This window comes from Bos mutus, chromosome 3 (genome assembly GCF_027580195.1).
Source record: "Bos mutus isolate GX-2022 chromosome 3, NWIPB_WYAK_1.1, whole genome shotgun sequence".
Lineage (NCBI taxonomy): Eukaryota > Metazoa > Chordata > Mammalia > Artiodactyla > Bovidae > Bos > Bos mutus.
Window position 1 is genome coordinate 485,068 of NC_091619.1, and position 19,454 is coordinate 504,521.

At 41.6% G+C, this 19,454-nt stretch overlaps 1 protein-coding gene across 2 annotated transcripts in view; it reads right to left on the bottom strand.

The window, feature by feature from the left end:
• FCRL5 (Fc receptor like 5) overlaps positions 1–19,454 on the bottom strand; it is a 65,784-nt gene that overhangs the window by 34,227 nt on the left and 12,103 nt on the right. The window contains exons 2-8 of one of the 2 annotated variants that reach the window (XM_070365659.1): positions 14,891–14,911; positions 12,604–12,858; positions 11,262–11,513; positions 10,694–10,972; positions 8,130–8,408; positions 3,262–3,525; positions 314–592 (exon numbers count right to left, since the gene is read on the bottom strand). In XM_070365659.1, the coding sequence (XP_070221760.1) occupies positions 314–592; positions 3,262–3,525; positions 8,130–8,408; positions 10,694–10,972; positions 11,262–11,513; positions 12,604–12,858; positions 14,891–14,911 (1,629 nt within the window). The remainder of the gene's footprint in view (positions 1–313; positions 593–3,261; positions 3,526–8,129; positions 8,409–10,693; positions 10,973–11,261; positions 11,514–12,603; positions 12,859–14,890; positions 14,912–19,454) is intronic. The other variant, XM_070365668.1, reaches the window with a different exon arrangement.

Here is a 19,454-nt window from a genome sequence, read left to right on the forward strand (position 1 = left end):
TTTGGTCAGAGGAAGAATCAGGGAAAACTTGAAGGTGGGAACACATTTTTGGAGGGGTCAAGGATATAGGCCAGCCTTCCCTTGTGGCTCGGCTGGTAAAGAATCTGCCTGCAATGTGGAAGACCTAGGTTTGATCCTTGGGTTGGGAAGATACCCGGGAGAAGGGAAAGGCTACCCACTCCAGTATTCTGGCCTGGAGAATTCCATGGACTGTATAGTCCATAGGGTTACAAAGAGTTGGACATGACTGAGTGACTTTTACTTTCACAAGGATAGAGGCCAGGGATGGGTCACTAACAGAACTAGGGCTTACCGGTGACAGAGAGGCTTATGGCCTCACTTCTCTGAGGGCCAAAGCCATTGTCAGCTGTGCAGTAGTAGTCCCCAGAATGCTCTGCGATCAGAGAGAAGCTATAGGATTCTGTTATCCATGAAATGGCTTCTCTCTTTTTGAGCAAATCATCTTCATGAAAAAACTGGTACCAGATGGGCAGAGAACCTCTTTGAACTTCACACTGAAGGCTCATCTTATCTCCCACAAAAGTCCTGGTCCCAGGAGAGCTGAAGGTGAGGACAGGTTTAGACACAGGGACTGAGGGAGAGGAAAAACCTTAGTCAGCAGTTGCTTCTGCCACTTTCTGAAGCTGTCAATCAGTGGCTAGTGAAATGTTCAGTCTCATGTCCACTGGCCATCAGGGCACCCCAGAGCCTTCCTGGCTTTTCTCCCCACCTCTCTTCTGTTCTCCTTGTTGGTCTTCTCCTTTCCCATTAGACCTGGCCCTTCTCCTTTCCTGTCTCCTCTTGTTAGGTCACCTCACTCCCATTTTCCAGAGGAATTGATGTTATTGAGGAAGAAGTCCCTTAGTTTGCTGCCACCAGACTCACACCATTTACCTGCATCAGCCCCTTGCTTCTCCCTTGTCTGGTGACCTTGGACAAGCTGTCCCTCCACCAACTCAAGGAGGATCCTGCTCTTTCTTGACCCTGAGCTCACCTCCATGTGTCCCAGATATAAATTCTCTGCATCTATTCACTTCTTCCAAACACCACTTAGATGTGCTTAATCCTCTCCCCTTTAGTAAAACAACAAAACAAAACCCTATCTACATTTAATGTTCTCAATGTTTCTTTTCTGTGGAAAGACTCATAGAAGAAGCACTGTCTCTACTTTTTTCTCTCACTCTGATAATTTGCTCAATACAACCTTGTTTTTATCCCCACCAACATACTAAAGTTGATTTTTCATGTTTGTGATTATAATGATAATGATGATAATAATAGACACTTATGATATAATATAGGAGAAAGAAATGGCAACCCACTCCAGCACTCTTGCCTAGAAAGTTCCATGGACAGAGGAGCCTGATAGGCTACAGTCCATGGGGCTGCAAAGAGTTGGACACAACTGAGCGACTTCACTCACTCACATGATATAATATAATGTTTTTAACTATGTGTATGGTGTGCATTTGTCATATATTATTTGTAAACATATGTAGACAAACAGTAATTTAATCATCAAAACAATCCTGAGAAGCTATTATCACTGCCTTTATTTCACACATGAGGAAACTGAGGCCCACTGGGGTTAAGCTGCATAGCTAGTATGTGGTGAGGCAGCCATCAAACCCAGCTATCAAACCAGGTTCTCCCCTGTATTCTCCCACTTTCCTTTTCAGTGCTTTGTGGCTAAATTCAGGGGATGTGACTCAATTCTTATCTTTCATCATATATCAGCTGTGCCTTCTCTGACTTGGCCTCTACTGTCTTTTGCTTAAAACTCTCCCTCACTTGGTTTCACTTTGTTAAACACTCCTACAGTGTTGGTCTAGTCTATGTATTCTTAGATGTCAGTATAGTCTGACATACATACTACATGCAGTGATTACCTAGGAGGTGGATAAAGCAGCCATTCTATAGAACTTTGTGCATCTCTGAGAGCATCTGATGATGACATCCTGCCTCCAAATTCCTTGGGTCTGTGGATGTCAGGAGCACAGCTTCTCCGTCTCTTTCATTTGATGTCTCCTTCCAGGGTTCCCTGATCCTTTCCTTTAAAACTTTTGCATATTTATTGTGGGAGGGGCTGCATTCTGGCTTATCTCCAGCCTGGCTCAGCTTTTTTTTTTTTTCAAACAGAAGAGAAAACAGGTTGCTTCCCGGACCAGCCAGGACTAGACTCTACCATCAATACAAACCCAAATCACACTGCTCCCTAAAATTGGGCTTGGGCTTTGGCCACACATAGATGACACAAAACTGAGATTCAGAGATCAACTGAAACCTATATAACTTGATTTTGAGCTGACATTCTCTGTTAGGGCCTTAAATCAGGCAAGCAGAGGTGAGTTCCTCTTGGCTCACAGTGGTTATCCCTTGATCTGCTGCCAGCCCTTCCCCATTTGGGCCCCTTTCACATTGCTACCTAACCAACTCTAAAAGAGCTTACTCAGTGTGGTTATGTTGAATTAAACTTATCGTTTACTTATGGTAAACTTGTGGTTACCAGGGGGTAAAGGAGTGAGGGAGGGAATAAATTGGGAGATCAGGACTGACATATACATTACTGCTATATATAAAAGGGATAACTAATAAAAACTACTGTAAAGCACAGGGAACTTAACTCAATATTATATAATGACCTATATTGGAAAAGAATCTAAAAATGAATGTGTATATATTTATGTATGACTGATCCACTTTGCTGTACACTTGAAACTAACATTACACTGTAATTCAACTACACTCTGATAAACATTTTCTTACAAAGAGGGTCATATTTGAAGTAACTATGATCATGCTCCTTGTCTTTACATCTTACTTGGTTTTGTACATTGTAAATGATCAGTATCTGATATGAAAAGGACAAGAGACAAATCTGTGTGCCTCAGGGAGAACTTATTTTGTGGCTACAGGGGACAGTGTAATGGATGAAAATCAGGAATCTGGGGGGTTCACAAGACAAGAGGACAAAAAGAGAGAAGCACTTGACTCCTCAGAGGTTGGGGTCCAGGAAAGACAGAGCTGCTGTGTAGGCAGCCAGGGGCACTGTGGCACACGGGCTGCTGAAGGAACCAGGCTCAAAAGCAGCAGATAGCTGTCTCAGTGAGCTGGGGTGTTGAGAAGGACAATGGTTTGGCCAGATGAAAAAGTAGGTGAAACTTGAAGGTGGGAACACATTTCTGGAGCAGTCAGGGATAGAGGCCAAGTATAGGTCTCTAACAGATCCTGGGCTTACTAATGATAGGGAGGCTTACTTACTCACAGCCTCACTTCTCTGAGGGCCAAGGCCATTGTCAGCTGTGCAGTAGTACTTTCCAAAGTGATTTTCAGTCAGAGACAATCTATGGGACATTTTTCTCTCTGAAGTGGATTTTGTCTTCATAAGCAACACATCTTCGTGAAAAAACTGGTACCAGATAGGCAGAGAACCTCTCTGAACTTCACACTGAAGGCTTATCTTATCTCTCACAAGAGTCCAGGTCCCAGGAGGTCTGAGAGTGAGGACAGGTTGAGACACAGGGACTGAGGAAGAGAAAAAACTTAGTTAACAGTTGCTCCTGACACTTCATGAAGCTGTCAATCAGTGGCTAATGAAATGTCCAGTCTCATGTCCACTGGCAGCTCACCGTCTCCTGACTTTTCTCCCCAGCTCTTTCCTATTCTCCATGTTGGTCTTCTCCTTCTCCATCAGACCTGGCACTTCTCCTCTCCTATCTCCCCTTGTTAGGTGACCTGACTCCAATTTTCCAGGGGAAATAATGTTCTTGGGGAAGAAAACCCTGATTTTGCTACCATCAGACTGACACATTTACCTTGCTCCTTCCCTCTGCCATATGACTTGGAAGATTTGTCCCCTCACCTGCCCAAGCCACTCTTAGTCTTCCTGTCAGTCCCTGCTCTCCTTTTTCCCTTTGCTGGGATTGGCCTTGGGCCTCTGCCCCTTTCTCTTTTCTGTCAGACATTCACATACTCTTCTAGAATCTTCTCCATTCCTACAATCTCCCTGTATCCAGCCTGACCCTCTCTATTTATAGGTGAGAAAACTGAGTCAGGAAGAGGTTAGGAGATCTGTCTGTGGTAACTCATCAGGATGTTTTCAGGGCCAGACAGGACCTAAGTCTGTCTCCTGACTCCTGTTCCAAAGTTAAATAACATCGACTCCTTAAAAGTGGAACTGGAGCTTGCCATCAATGAAGGGAACAGCACAGGGCTCTATCAAAGCTATTTTCCTATCACTACCACAACCACCTTAACAGTACTGAGGGTAAGATGGTGTTAGATACTGGTAAAGGAGGTAGGGTAGTTTGGGGTGGTGTAGTAACCATAGTTACATGGTTGGAGTAACTGATGTTACTACCTGTTGCTGTATCCTACATGGATTTGCACATTGGTTATTGAAAATAATTAACTGTTGATGGGAACAACAGATATCTCCATAACCCTGGGATAGAGGAATTATTTGAGAACTACTACGATTGATTGGAAACTCAAGCGTATGGGGATTCAATGGATAAAGAAAGAAAAGAGAAAAATGGTGAGTTCTACAGATGCTGGGGATCAAGAAAGGAGAGAGAGAGATGTTGCAGACATGTTAAGGGGTATGATAGTATCTGAACTGGTTGAAGGATGAAGCCCACAAGATAGAGACACTTATTCAAAGCCAATGGGGATGGTGTTATGGAGTGAACTGTGTCCCTCTTTAATACATATATTGAAGTCACAACCTCCAATATGACTGTATTTGGAGATAGAGCCTTTAAGGAAATAAGGTTAAATGACTGAAGCTTCAGCTTCTTGGCAGCTGAAGATTGTAAATCTCTATACAGTGAGCAAAAACAAGACCTTGAGTTGACCATGGTTCAGATCATGAGCTCCTTATTGCAAAATTCAGGCTTAAATTGAAGAAAGTAGGGGAAACCACTAGGCCATTCAGGTATGACCTAAATCAAATCCCTCGTGGTTATACAGTGAAAGTGATGAATAGATCTGGTAGACAGAGTGCCTGAAGAATGATGGATGGAAGCTCACACCACTGTAGAGGAGGCAGTTACCAAAACCATCCCCAAGAAAAAGGACTGCAAGAAGGCAAAGTGGTTGTCTGAGGAGGGTTTACAAATAGTTGAGGAAACAAGAGAAGCAAAAGGTAAGCAAGAAAGGGAAATATATACCCAACTGAATGCAGAGTTACAGAGAACAGCAAGGAGAGATACACAGAACACAGACACAGAAGTTGCTCAGTCATGTCCGACTCTTTGCGACCCCATGGATTGTAGCCGACCAGGCTCCTCGGTCCATGGGATTTTCCAGGAATGAATACTGGAGTGGGTTGCGTTTCCTTCTCCAGGAGAGATAAGCCCTTCTTAAATGAAAAGTGTAAAGAAATAGAGGAAAACAATAGAATGGGAAAGATTAGAGATCTCTTCAAGAAAGTTGGAGATGCCAAGGGAGCATGTCATGCAAGGATAGGCACAATAAAGGACAGAAACAGTATGGACCTAACAGAAGCAGAAAAGATTAAGAAGAGGTGGCAAGAATACACAGTTGAACTATACAAAAGAGGTCTTAATGACTGGGATAACCACAATGGTGTGGTCACTCACCTAAAGCCAGAAATCCTGGAGTGTGAAGTCAAGTGGGCCTTAGGAAGCAATACTATGAACAAAGCTAGTGGAGATGATGGAATTCCAGCTGAGCTTTTTCAAATCCTAAAAGATGGTGCTGTCAAAGTGCTGCACTCAACATTTCAGCAAATTTAGAAAACAGCAGTGGCCACGGGACTGGAAAAGGTCAGTTTTCATTCCAATCTCAAAGAAGGGCAGTGCCAAAGAATGTTCCAGCTACCATACAGTTGTGCTCATTTCATGCACTTGCAAGGTTATGTTCAAAATCCTTCAATCTAGTCTTCAGCAATATGTGACCTGAGAACTTCCAGATGTACAAGATGGATTTAGAAAAGGCAGAGGAATCAGAGATCAAATTGCCAACATTCATTAGATTATAGAGAAAGCAAGGGAATTCTAGTAAAACATCTGCTTCTGACTATGCTCAAGACTTTGACTGTGGATTACAACAAAATATGGAAAATTCTTAAAGAGATGGGAATACCAGACTTCACTGGTGGCCCAGTGGTTAAGAATCTGCCTTGCAATGCAGGGGACACAGATTTGATCCCTGGTCCAGGAAGAGTCCCACATGCCATGGAGCAACTAGCCCTGTTTGTCACAACTACTGAACCTGAGCACCTAGATCCCATACTCCATAACAAAAGAAGCCACTGCAATGAGAAGCCTGCTCACTGCAACAAAGAATAGCCCTCACTTCAATGAAGAGTAGCCCCTACCACAACTAGAGAAAGTCCAGATGCAGCAACAAAGACCCAGTGCAGCTATAAGTAAATAAAACTTTTTTGTTTTTTAAAGAAAGAGATGGAAATACCAGACCACCTTACCTGTCTCCTGAGGGACCTGTATGCAGGTCAAGAAGCAACAGTTAGAACCAGACAAGGAACAATGGACTAGTTCAAAATTGGGGAAAGAGTACAAGACTGTATATTGTCACCCTGCTTATTTAACTTATATGCAGAGCACATCATGTGAAATGCAAGACTGGATGAATTACAAGCTGAAATCAAGATTGCCAGGAGAAGTATGATGAACAACCTCAAGTATGCAGATGACACCACTCTAATGGCAGAAAGTAAAGAGGAGCTAAAGAGCCTCTTGAGGAGGGTGAAAGAGGAGAGTGAAAAAGCTGGCTTGAAATTCAACATTCAATAAATGAAGATCATGGCATCTGGTCCCATCACTTCATGGCAAAAAAGAAGGGGGAAAAAGTGGAAGCAGTGACAGATTTTCTTTTCTTGGGCTCCAAAATCACTGCAGATGGTAACTGCAGCCGTAAAATTAAAACACGCTTATTCCTTGGAAGGAAAGCTATGACAAACCTAAAAGACAGCATATTAAACAGCAGAAATAGCACTTTACTGACAAAGGTCTGTATAGTTATCAGTGATATAGCTTTTCCAGTAGTCAGCCAGGTATGGATGTGAGAACTGAACCATAAAGAAGACTGAGTGCTGAAGAATTGATGCTTTCAAATTGTGGTGCTGGAGAAGACTCTTGAGAGTCTTTTGGACTGCAAGGAGATCAAACCAGTCAATCCTAAAGAAAATCAACCCTGAATATTCACTGGAAGGACTGATGATGAAGCTAAAGCTCCAATACTTTGGCCACCTGATGCAAAGAGCCAACTCATTGGAAAGGACCCTGATGCTAGGAAAGATTGAGGGCAAGAGGAGAAGGGGGTGGCAGGGGATGAGATGGTTAGATAGCATCACTGACTCTATGGATATGAATTTGAACTAACTCTGGAAGATAGTGAAGCATAGGTGAACCTGGCATGCTGCAGTCCATGGTGTTGCAAAGAGTCAGACACAACTTAGAGACTGAACAACAAAGGTTAAGTGAGGTCATAAGAGAAGATTGACCCCCTAATCAGATAGGACTGGCGTCCTTACAGGAGAGGAAGATACCAGAGACCTCTCTCTCTTCAAGGACAGGGAAGAAAGGTTATGTGAGGACACGGAGAGAATGTGACCTACTACAAGAGAAAGAGGGCCCTCCTATCAAGAGACATGGTCCCAGATCATTCCAGCTCTAAAATTCTATTTGTTCAAGAACCATTTCATTTAAAAAGAAAATTTTAAATTTTAAATAATGAAGATCCTATTACACATATAAGCCAGAAGGACAAACACCAATACAGTCCATATATATGAATTTATTTTTCTGTCCTCCATTTGGGAGAGGGAGAGGGTGGGAAGATTTGGGAGAATGGCATTGAAACAGTTTCAAAAGCTGCCAGTCCAGGTTCAACCGATGCTGGATTCTGCACCCTAAAGGGTTCCCATGTATAATTAAAAAAAAAAGAAAATTTTAAATATGAAGATCCCACACATATGCCAGTCCTTGAATACTTTTTCTGTCCTCCATTTCTAGGAGTTTCCAAAAGCTCCCACAACCCATTCTACCCCTAAATCCCCCTGCTGTTAATCTCAATTACCTCATGGTCACCCACCCCACTCAAGTTTGAAAAGCTGTTCTGCAAATGATACTTGGCAGACACACCTTTCACACTGATGATCACTAAGTTGCTCTCAAGGGAAAAGCGACCGTTTCTGGCAATACAGTAATACTCTCCAGCATCGCTGCTTTGCACCACAGGGACCTTGAATTCTGTTTTTGAGGAAGTTTGAAGCTCTCTGTCCTTCCAAAGGCTGGGTTGTTTTTTGTACCAGGAGACTGTGATGGGCCTTGGAACTCCATTTACTGAGCAGATGAGAACCAGCTCCTGACCTTCAAACACGAACTCTGAGTGGGAGTGTATTCGGACGTCACGAACAATTTCTAAATGAATAAAAATGACATGTGGGATTCTTGGCATTGGGGTGTCACAGAATGAGACACAGAAGAAGAGTCACAGAATGGGAAGGGCTAAGTCTGCTGACCTGATGGGAAGTTGACCTGCGGTGGAATTGAGACTTCTTGGGAAGAGGGAGAAAGTGCTGGAGATACAATGGTTTGAGAGAACTTCAATTCCTAATGAACTGGTGGAGCCAGTTCCTGAAATTGAGTGTTAGTTGCTCAGTCCTGTCCAACTCTGTGACCCCATGGACTAGAGTCCACCAGGCTCCTTTGTCTTGCCTGGAATTCCCCAGGCAAGAATACTGGAGTGGGTAGTCATTCCCTTCTCTAGGGGATCTTCCCAACCCAGGCATCAAACCCGGGTCTCCCACACTGCAGACAGATTCTTTACCATCTGAGCCACCAAGAAGCATTTATTCCACAAGGAATAAAATGCCCACCCTCTCCTTATGCCCTACCTGACAGAGCATGGGCCAGTCATCCTGGAAATTACACCCAGTGCCTAACATTGAAGTGGTCGGGATGGAAAGGACAGGAAGACTTGGCACTGGAGGTACTTGCTTTGCAGCTGTGACAACTTCGGTGCTTTGTTGGAAATCAATCATTGACATATACAGCAAGCTTGCCCTGGAGTAAGCACTTCTTAACACCTCTGCCTGTCAGTTAGATGGTCAGAGGAGGTGGACCTGTGACAGTCCTCCTAAAATAGGAAAATCTGGGATGAAAGTGTTCTACACTCCAGGTGGTTATGGTTTTACACTAGGATATTGGCTAAGGGCAATGCCTTTTTGAGTCATCTTGCAGGCTTGAAGAACAAGGGAAGATACCTGGGAACAGATAAGGAGTAGGATTTGGGGTCTGGGTTCCATCAGTAACATGAAGGGAGATCCTATGCTAGAAATCACTGTGTTGCAACTGTTGAGTAACATCCTCTACTTCCTCTCAATTGTCCAGTCCAAATCATATACATAAGAAAAAAATGTTGCCTATGATTACAAAACAAAGATTAATAGTATCTAGACAGTTTCAAGGACTTCCCTGGTGGCTCAAATGGCAAAGAATCTGCCTGCAATATGGGAGACCCGGGTTTGATCCCTGGGTTGGGAAGATCCCCTGGAGAAGGGAATGACTACCCACTCCAGTATTCTTGCCTGGGGAATTCCATGGACAGAGGAGCCTGGTGGGCTCTAGTCCATGGGGTCGCAAAGAGTTAGACAGGACAGAGCAACTAACACTTCCAGTTTCAGACAGTTTGAAAGAAACATGGAACCATCTCTTTTGCTTGGGAATGGGAGCAAATTGATGGAGAATGCTAACCACTTTCACTATTTCCTCACTCAGGAGAGCATGCACCCCAGATCTGCATCCTTCCTAGTGCTCCTATGAGATATCAATAGGTCAAAATAAATCAGAAGAGGCATTTGACCACTGGTTGGCATTCATGCTTGAAGACCTATACAGTTTCAGAGACTTAGGAAAAAGCAATAGGGGTACAAAGTGAAAGTGAATGTCACTCAGTCATGTCCGACTCTTTGCGACCCCATGAATTGTACAGTCCATAGACTTCTCCAGGCCAGAATACTGCAGCGTACAGCTTTTCCCTTCTCCAGGGGATCTTCCCAACCCAGGGATCGAACCCAGGTCTTCCGCATTGCAGGCAGATTCTTTACCATCTGATCCACAAGGGAAGCCCAGTGGGAACAACATCATCCCTAAATACATTTAGTTAGAAATATTTGTTCCCCAAGCTCTTGTCCTTTAGTTTTCTTATTCTTAAGTGCTCACCTCCAGGCATCTAGCATTCTAAGAATCTGTCCATCTGGCTAAGCAGAGTCCATCTAGCTCAGTCAAAGGGCTCTGTGGTTTATGCCTATAGTATATGACTACTTCAGTTGTGTCCAGCTGTTTGTGACCCTATGGGCTGTAGCCCGCCAGGCTCCTCTGTCCATGGAACTCTCCAGGCAAGAATACTGGAGTGGGTTGCCATGCCCTCCTCCAAGGGATCTTCCCCACCAGGGATCAAACCCGGGGCTCTTATGTCTCCTGCACTGGTAGGCGGGTTCTTTACCACTAGCACCACCTGGGAAGCCCATGCCTATAGGCCCACCAGGAAAAAAGACAGAAAAATGATGTCAAGGAAGCCTAACTTCAGAGGAAAAAGAACGAGTTGTGTCTCACAGTACTGAAAGAAAAACAAACTGTTGTGTCATTCTGCCCGGCCCTTCCCAGCCCCATTCTGGCAAATCTCAGAACCCACTACCACTCACCTTGTACCTGTATCTGTAATTCCTGGCTCTGTTTCTGGACAAGGGAATTCAATCTCCGTGCCTCACACCAGTAAGACCCTGAGTTTTCTCTACGTATGGGAGAGAACTGGAATTCTGGGGAGATTTTCCATTCTGACCACATGGATGTTTTGACGAAACGGAACAGGAGCTGGCTTTCTGGCCTCTGTAGAGAGAGCTGGGTCTCACAGGTCAAGGTCACTGTGTTCCCCTCAGTGGGCTGGGTGGAGCTGGCTTTCAGCACGGGACTTGGAAACAGCTCTAGAGAGAAGGATCACAATATTTCTCAGCAAAGTGAGGCTTGGAACTGCTTTGGAGAAAACCACAGTTCATCCTCCGCACCCGCAAGCAGAACATACAAAAGCAGGCAGAAAAGATGCCGCCTTTGATTACTAATATCCTTCAGCCCAAAGCACAACAGTACTTTCTCTATGCCTTGTAGGAATGCTCCCTGAGATTCAGTAGTATTTCAGACCGCTCTTTTTATCCTCTACAATCTCAGGAGTCCTCATTTTGACTAACCTATTTCACAAAATAAAGAACGCTTTACCTTGGACTACGATTTTAATTTTGTTTGAAGAAACCAAGTGAGTATCTTTAAATCCACTACAGTGATAGTCACCATTGTCCTTCATACTTGCTTGATAAATATGGAAGTCAGAAGTTTTGTCAAGGACTTGCAGGACTTTTCCATTCTTGTACAATGTCATGTTATTTAGTATTACGTTTGCCTTTGCTTGGCATCTCAGAACCACAGAGTCAGCTTCAAACACATCAGATGGAGCCTGCAGGATCAGGCTGGCTGTAGGAAACACAAGGGCGGTTGTTTGTTTCTTCTGATTGTTTCTCCCTTCTTTTTGCTATTATTCTAAAAGATTTTATAAGCCTGGGAACTAGGGAAAAGGATTCTTAAAGTAATCATCATTTCTTTTTCTGATTTTATCTATTTAATTAATTTACTTATTTTTGGCCATGCCACATGTCTTGTGGGATCTTAATTCCCCAACCAGGGATCAAATCCATGCTCCCTGAAATGAAAGCACAGAGTCCTAACCACTGGACCACCAGGGAAATCCCTTTTTTCCCCCTCGATTTAAAAGGAACACATATGCTTGAGAAAATGCTTAAAACAGAAATGCAAATTAATCTTATCAACTCACCAGATTTTGGCATATATTTTTCTACTTCTTTTATCTCTGTGCATGTATATAAGAGTCTGTATGTATTTCTTTTTATGAAATTAAAGTATTTATCCACTTGATAATTTGCTTTTCACTTACTTTACTATGAATACTTTCCTATGTCATCAATATCATTCTTTAACCTGGTTTTCAATGACCACATTTTCCTTCAATGTCAGTAAGAATATTTAATGAATTTTTTCTCTTCTTGACCATTTAAGATTCTTCAATTTTGGTTGTATATATCTATGACTATTTCAGTAGGTAAGTTCTTAAGAGAAGAATTGTCAGGTCAAAGAGGCTAAGCATTTTCTTAGCTCTTTGCTACTATACTGTTCCTTGTTCACTAACTTAAAGAGCATTATATTATAACTAGAAAGATTATATAACTGCCTCAAATTCATTCAAAATAGGTGGTTTCAGGACAGAAATGGAAATTACTCCCTCTCTATCTTCTATCTACCTATCTATAAAATATTAATAAATCCTCACATAGATTTTTATTCCAAATAAATTTATAAGCCTCAAACTAAACATAGGTTCAGAAACCATTCAAATAAATTGCTTCTCAAATTTTCTTTTACCTGAGGAGCTTGTAAAATATATAAATTCTTGGACCCTATTTCTAGAGCTTTTGAATTAGTAAATGCAGCTGGTTTTTGAGTCACTTTATTATTCCTAAACTTTTTTTTTCTTTCATTTCTTTCCTACCTGCAGTAAAGAGCAAGTCCACACGGTCACTTGAGTGTGAGTCCTGGGCCTGGCATTTGTACCCTCCAGATTCACGGGCCTCATAGGTGTTTTCTGTTGTCTCACTTTGTATTTCTCCAGGAAGATACCAACGGTACCATTTTCTTTTCTGTGGTGCATTGAACTGAAATGCTTTGCAAGTCAGTGTCACAGTCTCTCCTTGGAAGAGAGTGGTCCATGGAGGATGGAGGGAAATTATAGATTTTATTTCACTTGCTGTGGAGGAAAAAGAAAGAATCTGAGGTGGAGTGGCCTACAGTTCCCATCACAGTGGTTTGTGAGGCACAGTCTAGAGGCCTTGACTTTGGAGAATCCCCAAGAAATCCCCAGGAAGGTCACTGTTCATGGCTTTGTTTCAACCAGAGTTCTCACCCAGGAGAAAGTGACTGCTGAGGAATGGCAGTGAGCAAAGAGATTTCAAGATTGCAATACCAGCAAGATTCACTGCCAAATGTCAATAGGAAAAATGGTTGGTTAGTCTGTTATGGAATTGCATTCTGGAAAAAGTCATCCTCTGCCACTTTATCATGTTCATAAACTCATAAGAACTTCACAAGGAGTTGTTAAAATCACAGTTTTGCACTTTGCACAAAAGAAGGGATAAATCATATTAAGATTTTGGCACTGACAAAAGCTTGAGAGATTAACTTGCTTAGCACTTTCATTTTATAGATGATATACAGAAAAAGATAAAGATAAGACCACATATTTCTCATTCTCAAAGTCAAGAAAGCCTTCCCAACTAGAAAGCTCCTTGGAAGTCAAAAGAGAGTGATGATCCTAGTAGGGGACTATAGATAGAGAAGGAAACTTAGGAAACTTTGGGAGGCCATTGCAAGTTAATGATAGCCCAAGAAAGCTATTGGAACATTGTTCAACGAAGCAAGCTTGCTTAATTATAAAACCATAAACAAAACCACAGATATGCCCCAGGCCACTAGATGGAAGAACTGTCACCACCCTTCCACTAATATGATAATCCTAGTTTGACCTCATAGGGTCAGACAGTTTTCTGCCTAATATGAAGGAGGAGCTAATGATGTATGCCTTATGTCTGCATCTACATGTACTTGAAGAAGGAGGTCTTCTCCCCTCCTCTTTTTTTCATTATAAAACTGTAGCCCACTCAATCCTCGGGACAGAGCTCCCTCGCCTGTCCGTTTGCATCTCTTACAAGCACCCTATATTAATAAATTTACTTCTTGCCTATCAGGAAAAAAAAAAAAAAGAGCGATGCTCAGTCTACACATAGGTCTCTTCACCACAATCCATCTTGGCTAAGAGATGTGTACACACACATGGGAGGATCCTTAGATATATCAAATACAGACTTAGAACCAGGCAAATCAAAGTGATTGGCCAAAGGGAACCAGGAAGAAATGCCCCATGTAAGTGATTTAAATTACCATGATGGAGCAATTCTCTCTCTGTCTGCCCGTGTATCTATCCACATGCACTGTACCCTTTTTCCTCCTAATAAACACTTAACTGTTTCACTATCAAAAATAAATAAATAAAAAGTCTATCATAGATAATTATGGTAAAGCAAGGAATGGACAAGGTGTTAGCTAGAATCCAGAGATGATCTAAACAAGGATGAAACACTGATGCATCTGATTTTGGACAGGAGAGAGGTTGTAGACAGTTCTTGCTATTCATGGGTCTTCAAATATCCAAGATACCCTCTGATCCAAATGAATGTCAATGAAGAGTCAGAACTCTAAAAAAATGTAGGAAACAGACAATTTATCTTCTCCCCCAATCTCCTCTTATTGTGCATTTCTTCCTTTTAAGGGCCCATCTGTTGGATGCTCTATTTTCCACACATTTCCTGGAGAGAAAACTGTAGAGAATGAAACATTCCCACTGTGATGTTTTCAGAGCAATTTTTTGAGTTTGATGACTGGAGAACATCTTATCCCAAGTCCTAAACATTTGACATGGAGTTAAGATGTCCTGCCTTGTGATCTGAGGTTCATTTGCAATAGGAGTAAGTGCAGGGCCCAGTGAAAGCCTGTAGCTGCTTGAGCATTTGCTACTTCTCCTGGGAAGGGTCTGAGGATGACTATATAGCTATCCAGGCTGTAGGGCAATGCCAGTAAACCGGGTGACACTTTCACATCCTTGTCGATGTCAGCGAGAGAAACAGGAGATATTAGAGATCCTCAGACAATTGTCACAAGTATTTCATATTTATTAGAGAGACACTCTTTATCCAGTGACACTGAAGAACATAAGGAGAACTCACCAAACTGTCCACCGACAGGAGCTGTAAAAATATAAAGAGTCAGAGATGAGCACAGAGCAGAGATTCTTTGGCTTTTCAAAAGTAATGCCTGCTTTTTTCCCATTCACTTATTATTTTTTCATTAGAATTTATTTTAAAAATATAACAGTCATTTAACAAATGTCTATATATATATACTGGTCATTGTGCTTGGACTATTAAGATGAATTTAAAAAATAGTATCTGGTAGCAAGAAGTTAATTGGGCGGGGTGGGTGGTAAACAGAAACCTGAAGAATAAGTATTATAATACAGGGTGTAAATACTAAAAATACACATGGGGGCATCATAAAGGCAGAAGGGCCACCCATCCCAATATGGAGGGTCTGTGTGTGGGAGCGAGTGTGTAGCAAAGGAAGTGATGCTTGAGAAAACTGGATGAGAACATAGGAGTCAGCCAGGGAAAGGTGTTTCTGTGTGGGAAGAGATGATGGAGAGGTCAGTCGAGACAGAAAGGCCCCAGATGTGAAGAAATAGCACTGGGTGTTCATCTGGGTAGGAGAGTGGTTCTGGAAGGTAGAGAATTTAAGGGAAATCAGATTGGACAAGCAGACAGGGTCTAAGTTATGAGAGGTAAGCAGCTATAGTTTCATCATAAAAGTAACAGGGAACCATGGAAACGTTTTAAGAGGAGGAGTGGCAAGATTAAAAATTGTATCTTCGTTGGAGCACTCTGGAAGAGGTAAAGCAGAAGGACTGGAGAGAAGGCAGAGCAAGATATAATGATACTTAATTTTCTTCAGAGTATTTATCTGAAATCATCTTGTTTGTTTGTTCACTTTCCCTTCTCTACAATAGAATCTGCATGACAGCGGGGACTTCTTATTTTCACCATACATCACACAGAATTTATAACAGTGCCTAACTCATCAGACCTGTTTCATAAATGATTATTGAACAGTGAATTAATTAGAAGTACTAGATCAGTAAGTATCTCTCCTTAAGAGGATATGGGTTTTTTAAATTATTTTAATTGAAGGATAACTACTTTACAATATTGTGATGGTTTTTGCCATACATCAACATGAGTTGGCCACAGGTACCTGTGGTCCCTACATCCTGAACCCCTCCCTCCCTTCCCTATTCCTCTGGGTTGTCCCAGAGCACTGCCTTTGGGTACCCTGCTTCATGCATCGAACTTGCACTGGTCATCTATTTTACATATGGTAATGTAGATGTTTCAGTGTTATTCTCTCAAATCATCCCACCCTCACCTTCTCCCACTGAATCCAAAAATCTGTTCTCCTTTCTTCTCCATCTGTGCCTCCTTTGTTGCCCTGCACATAGTATTGCTGGTACTGTCTTTCTAAATTCCATACATATGCATTAAAATACAGTATTTGTCTTTCTCTTTCTGACTTACTTCACTCTGTATAATAAGCTCCAATTTCATCCACTTCATTAAAACTGACTCTAAAGGGTTCCTTTTTATAGCTGAGTAATATTCCATTGTGTATATGGACCACAACTTCTTATCCATCCATCTGCTGATGGACATCTATGTTGCCTCCATATCCTGGGTATTGTAAACAGTGCTGCAATTAACACTGGGGTACATGTCTCTCTTTCAATTCTGGTTTGAGAGGATACAGGTTTGAGAAAGGGGGAATCAAGAGGCAGAGAAGGCAAAACTGACAGGTTTGTACATTAATTACACATTCCAATGAGGAACAGACTTGAGTCATTCATTCAACAGGAATTTGTGGAATTTGTCTAACCATATCTAGGAACTGGACAAGGCAATGGAAATCCAGCAGTGAGCAAAAGGGATATTATTTCTGTCCACATGGGGCTAATGGAGAAGTAATCCAAACCTAAGTGTTATAATCAGAACAATGGATTATTTGCCATTTTCTGAAAACCTTGACACCATGGATTTTGTATTGTTCTATAAGTAGTGATTGTTTTTCTGAGTGTATTCTATATAGTAGATATGCAACCTATATCATTCCATGTAATCTATTCACTATCCATATGAGGAAAGTTTGATGATCGTCCTCATTTTACAGACAAGAAATTGTTTAGGCTAGCAGAGACGTCACTATGCCAACAAAGGTCCATATAGTCAAAGCATGGATATGAGTTTGAACAAACTGTGGGAGACAGTGGAGGACAGAGGAGCCTGGTGTGCTACTGTCTATGGGGTCACAAGAGTTGAATGCAACTTAGCAACTGAATGACAAACAACAACAACAAATACTTTTTTGAGTGTATTCTATATGGTAGATATTCACCTATGTTATTTCATGTAATCTTGTCACTACCCCTATGAGGAAAATTCTATGATTATCCCCATTTTACAGACGAAAAACTGTTTATAGCTGGTAGGGGCAGAAGACTCTACACATGGACATCACCAAATGGTCGATACCAAAATCAGATTGATTATATTCTTTGCAGCCAAAGATGGAGAAGCTCTATACAGCCAGCAAAAATAAGACCAGGAGCTAACTATGGCTCAAATCGTGAACTCCTTATTGCCAAATTCAATCTTTAATTGAAGAAAGTAGGGAAAACCACTAGACCATTCATGTATAACCTAAATCAAACCCCTGACAGTTATACAGTGGAAGTGACAAATAGATTCAAGGGACTAAATCTGATAGAGTGCTTGAAGAACTAAGGATGGAGATTCATGACATTGTACAGGAGGCAGTGATCAAGACCATCCCCAAGAAAGAGAAATGCAAAAAGGCAAAATGTTTGTCTGAGGAAGCTTTACAAATGTCTGTGAAAAGAAGAGAAGTGAAAGGCAAAGGAGAAAAGGAAGCATATACCCATCTGAATGGAGAGTTCCAAAGAATAGCAAGGAGAGATAAGAAAGCTGTGGTGGATTCATTTCAATATTTGGCAAAACTAATACAATATTGTAAAGTTTAAAAATAAAATAAAATTAAAAAAAGAAAGCCTTCCTCAGTGATCAATGCAATGAAATAGAGAAAACAACAGAATGGGAAAGACTTAGATATTTTCAAGAAAATTAGAGATACCAAGGGAACATTTCATTCAAAGATGGGCACAATAAAAGATAGAAATGGTATGGACCTAATGGAAGCAGAAGATATTAAGAAGAGGTGGCAAGCATACACAGAAAAACTATACAAAAAAGATCATCACAACCCAGTAATCACAATGGGGTGATCACTCGCCTAGAGCCACACACCCTGGAATGTGAAGTCAAGTGGGCCTTAGGAAGCATCATTATGAACAAAGCTAATGGAGGTGATGGAATTCTAGTTGAGCTATTTCAAATCTTAAAGATGCTGCTGCTAAAGTGCTGCACTCTATATGCTAGCATATTTGGAAAACTCAGCAGTGGCCACAGGACTGGAAAAACTCAGTTTTCATTCCAATCCCCAAAAAAGTCAATGCCAAAGAATGTTCAAACTACCGCACAATTGCACTCATCTCACACTCTAGCAAAATGATGCTCAAAATTCTCCAAGCCAGGCTTAAACAGTATGCGAACTGTGAACTTCCAGATGTTCAAGCTGGATTTAGAAAAGGCAGAGGAACCAGAGATCAAATTGCCAACATCCGCTGGATCATCAAAAAAGCAAGAAAGTTCCAGAAAAAATATCTGCTTTATTGACTATACTAAAGCCTTTGACTGTGTGGATCACAACAAACTGTGGAAAATTCTGAAAGAGATGGGAATACCAGACCACCTGACCTGCCTCCTGAGAAACCTGTATGCAGGTCAAGAAGCAACAGTTAGAACCGGACATGGAACAACAGACTGGTTCCAAGTTGGAAAAGGAGTACGTCAAGGCTGTATATTGTCACCCTGCTTATTTAACTAACATGTAGAGTACATCATGAGAAACACTGGGCTGGAAAAAGTACAAGCTGGAATCAAGATTGCCAGGAGAAATATCAATAACCTCAGATATGCAGATGACACTACCCTTATGGCAAAAAGTGAAGTATAACTAAAGAGCCTCTTGATGAAAGTGAAAGAAGAGAGTGAAAAAGTTGGCTTAAAACTCAACATTCAGGAAACTAAGATCATGGCATCTGGTCCTATCACTTCATGGCAAATAGATGGGGAAACAGGGAAAGACTTTATTTTTGAGGGCTCCAAAATCACTGCAGATGGTGATTGCAGCCATGAAATTAAAAGACATTTGCTCCTTGGAATAAATGTTATGACCAACTTCGACAGCATATTAAAAAGCAGAGATATTACTCTGCCAACAAAGGTCTATTTAGTCAAAGCTATAATTTTCCCAGTAGTCATGTATGGATGTGAGAGTTGGACATAAAGAAAGCTGAGCAGTGAAGAATTGATGCTTTTAAACTGTGGTGTTGGAGAAGATTCTTGAGAGTCCTTTAGACAGCAAGGAGATCCAACCAGTCCTTCCTAAAGGAAATTCATCCTGAACATTCATTGGAAGGACTGATGCTGAAGTGAAACTCCAATAGTTTGGCCACCTGATGAGAAGAACTGACTTATTTGAAAAGACCCTGATGCTGGAAAAGATTGAAGTCAGGAAGAGAAGGGGACAACAGAGGATAAGATGGTT